Genomic DNA, 3,337 nt, shown 5'->3' with positions numbered 1-3,337 from the left:
TCTTATAAAAATGCATCTAGACTGTGAACTGAGCTAAAATATCAGAAATCCCAAACCTCATATAATCTTCATTCTCAGCAATGGAAAACAAATTATCAAATGATGCTTTTTTAGTAGATTTGATTGTTGGGGGAAAATTCCAAATAATAATAGTGACTTCTCTGTTGAAATATTGAATGTATTCAAAATGTCACAAATCACGAATCACGAAATCCTGTTAATCATCGATTTCTCAAGTGGGCTCAGTGACCTCTCCATTCGTCCTTTCCCTGAGATCTTAGAAGTCTCTCTCGACTCGGCCCTCCCAAAGATGTCACACTGGAGGCTCTTTCAGGGTCAGGGGAATGAGATCCAGCTTGTTACTGGATTTAGCATATGAATACACCATGGGAAGCTTGCAAGGCTGTCCCATGTGGGCAGGAAACTCTCAGAAGCTTGCCAGTTTCTCCCAGAGGGAGAAGTAGGCTACAAGTTATCGCTTCTGGGAGCTTGCTTTTAAGTCTCTGGATGATGGCCGTTGATGAGATTACACACACCTGGGTTCCTCTGCCGGTACCTTCATCCATGAGGCCTGTTCAAACGTGTGGAGAGGGGCCTCAAACATGGCTGTAGCTAGGTTCCGGTGGTTTTCAGCCTCCTGGAGCTCTGCTCGGGGTGGGAGGGAAGCTGGAGCCCATCCCTTCCGAGGGGCCCCGGGGAAGACAGCCAGGCATGCAAGCAAGAGACTCTCTGCTATTCAAAGTATAGAGAGAATAAAGTGAAGATCATTAGCCACTCAGGTGGAGGGGTGGGTGTGGGAGGGGGGTATTTTGGGATTCTTGGTGGTGGAACATGTGCACTGGCGAAGGGATGGGGGGTTGATCATTATATGACTGAGACTTAAACCTGAAAGCTTTGTAACTTTTTTTCATGGTGATTCAATAAAATTAAAAATTTAAAAATAAATAAATAAATAAATGATAAAATAAAATAAAGTCACTTAGAACATTTCAAACGTATTGTTAATTCACCCTGAACCACGTCTAGTGAGCTACTTCTCCTAAATGCAACACTTTATCATGCGTCTGTCCTTTCTTCTAACTTTGTAATTCATACAGTGTCCCTCAAATTTGAATGTGCTTTAAATTAGTTTAAATTTATAGACAGCTGTGTAGCTTCTTCTAAATATTTCATTGCTGGCACATGAAAATACATAGAGTATTCTCAATAGTTTTTCTATTGATGTAAAATTTACATATAGTAAAACGTACAAATCTTAGGATCTGTGAGAGGAACAACATGAGTCTTACCTGGGTTCAATCCCTGGTACTCCATATGGTCTATTGAACCCTACAGGAGTGATTCCTGAGTACAGAGCCAGGAGTAATCCCTGAGCACTATCATGTGTGGTGCTAAATCTCACCAAATGAAAGAAAGTACAAATATGCAGTTTATGACTTTTGGTAAAAGCAGAAGTTTTTGTATCTCAAATCACCATCAAAATAGAACCTTTCCAACTCTTTCACTAGAAAGTCCCCTCATGTTCCTTCTAAATGCCTGCTCTTAATCTCCTGGTGGGAAGCACTGTCCTACTTTCTCCTCCATAGAACAGCTAATTTCTATTCTAGGATTTTTGTATATTTGTACTTACCTGATATAGTTGTTCATTTATGTCAGCATTATTTAATTAGCATTTTATTTTAAAATTTATCCTCATTTTGGTTGACTCCATGGCTTGGAGGCTGGCCTCACATTCTGGGGAAAGGGCAACTCAGAGAAGGGATCACCAACTATAATGTAGTCGAAGGCCATATGGGGGAAGGGAGTTGCGGGCTGAATGAGAGCATGGCAAACGCAGGCCCCAATACCAATGGTTCTCAGTTCTTTATCACAACAGTTCCAACTCCTCATTTGGATGGAAAACATGTAGTGTTTGGCCAAGTAATTAAGGGGATGGGTGTGGCAAAGATACTGGAAAATGTGGAAGTGAAAGATGAAAAACCTGAGAAATTGTGCGTTATTGCAGAATGTGGAGAATTGAAAGAAGGGGATGATTGGGGAATAGTTCCAAAAGATGGCTCTGGTGACTGTCATCCAGATTTCCCTGAAGATGCAGATATAGATTTAAAGGATGTAGATAAAATTTTATTAATAGCGGAAGACTTAAAAAACATTGGAAATACTTTTTTCAAATCCCAGAACTGGGAGATGGCTGTTAAAAAATACACAAAGGTTTTAAGATACGTGGAGTGTTCGAAGTCTATCACTGAGGAAGCCCAGGGAGCCAAGTTGCAGCCTGTCGCCTTAAGCTGTGTGCTGAATATTGAGGCTTGTAGACTGAAGATGGCAAATTGGCAAGGAGCGGTAGACAGTTGTTTGGAGGCTCTTGAAATAGACCCATCAAACACCAAAGCACTGTATCGTAGAGCTCAAGGATGTCAAGGATTAAAAGAATATGACCAAGCACTGGCTGATCTTAAGAAAGCTCAGGAGATAGCACCAGAAGATAAAGCAATCCAGGCAGAGTTGCTGAAAGTCAAGCAGAAGATAAAGGCACAAAAAGAGAAAGAGAAGGCAGCATATGCAAAAATGTTTGCTTAATAAGTAATACTTTTGTTTAAATGAGGGGGTTATATAAAGGCAATAAGAAAAAATAAAATAAAATAAAATAAAATTTATCCTCATTTCATATATGACACCTCTTTGCTCTTTGCAGGTGCAGCATGGCAGATATATCCAGCAGTGCTTAGGGTTGACTATTCTATGCTCTTGAAGCTCTCATGGCAATGCTCAGGGGATTATAGGGGGTGCCAGGATCAAATTCTGGTCATTCACCTGCAAGATAAGAACCACTGTACCCTCTCTCCAGACTCTGCTTTTATTTTTTAACTGTTGAGTTCATTCTGTGAACATGCCACAGTTAGCTTACTCATCTTTTATCAATAGATACCTAGGTTCTTTTGGATTTTTTACTATTATAAGGATACTTTGCTATTCTTATATAAGTTTAGGGGGCTCCCAAGCAGTGCTCAATGAGCCAAGAGATTACTCCTGATAATTCTTGACTAACCTTCCAATGGGAGGTATTTCAATGGGAGAACTCAAGAATGTGGTGCTTCTCAGAACCTGCAGTGAAAAAATTACTCAGAACAAATCTGCAGTGCTCAGGGTCCTCCAGAGATACCGAATGATGTTCTGTCAACCATGTGGTATGCAGAATCAAACCAGGGTTTGGCTATATACAAGACATGTACCCCTTATCTTCCATCCTATCTCCAAAATCCCTAATATAATATGCTAATGTTTTTCATGTGTCTGAAAAAAAAATCAAGAGTTGAACAGCTGTTCATTGGATTTA

The 3,337-nt window shown here is 40.2% G+C and overlaps 1 protein-coding gene across 1 annotated transcript; it reads left to right on the top strand.

The window, feature by feature from the left end:
- The first annotated feature begins 1,824 nt into the window (after positions 1 to 1,824).
- Positions 1,825 to 2,625, top strand: LOC101538490 (peptidyl-prolyl cis-trans isomerase D-like). Its single transcript, XM_055122061.1, has one exon. The coding sequence runs from the start codon at positions 1,825 to 1,827 to the stop codon at positions 2,578 to 2,580; it is 756 nt and encodes a 251-aa protein (XP_054978036.1). The 3' UTR covers positions 2,581 to 2,625.
- Positions 2,626 to 3,337: the final 712 nt, after the last annotated feature.

The sequence above is a fragment of the Sorex araneus genome, chromosome X (genome assembly GCF_027595985.1).
Source record: "Sorex araneus isolate mSorAra2 chromosome X, mSorAra2.pri, whole genome shotgun sequence".
NCBI classification, from domain to species: domain Eukaryota; kingdom Metazoa; phylum Chordata; class Mammalia; order Eulipotyphla; family Soricidae; genus Sorex; species Sorex araneus.
Note: the sequence above shows the minus strand (reverse complement) of the source record. Positions and strands in the feature narration are given on the sequence as shown.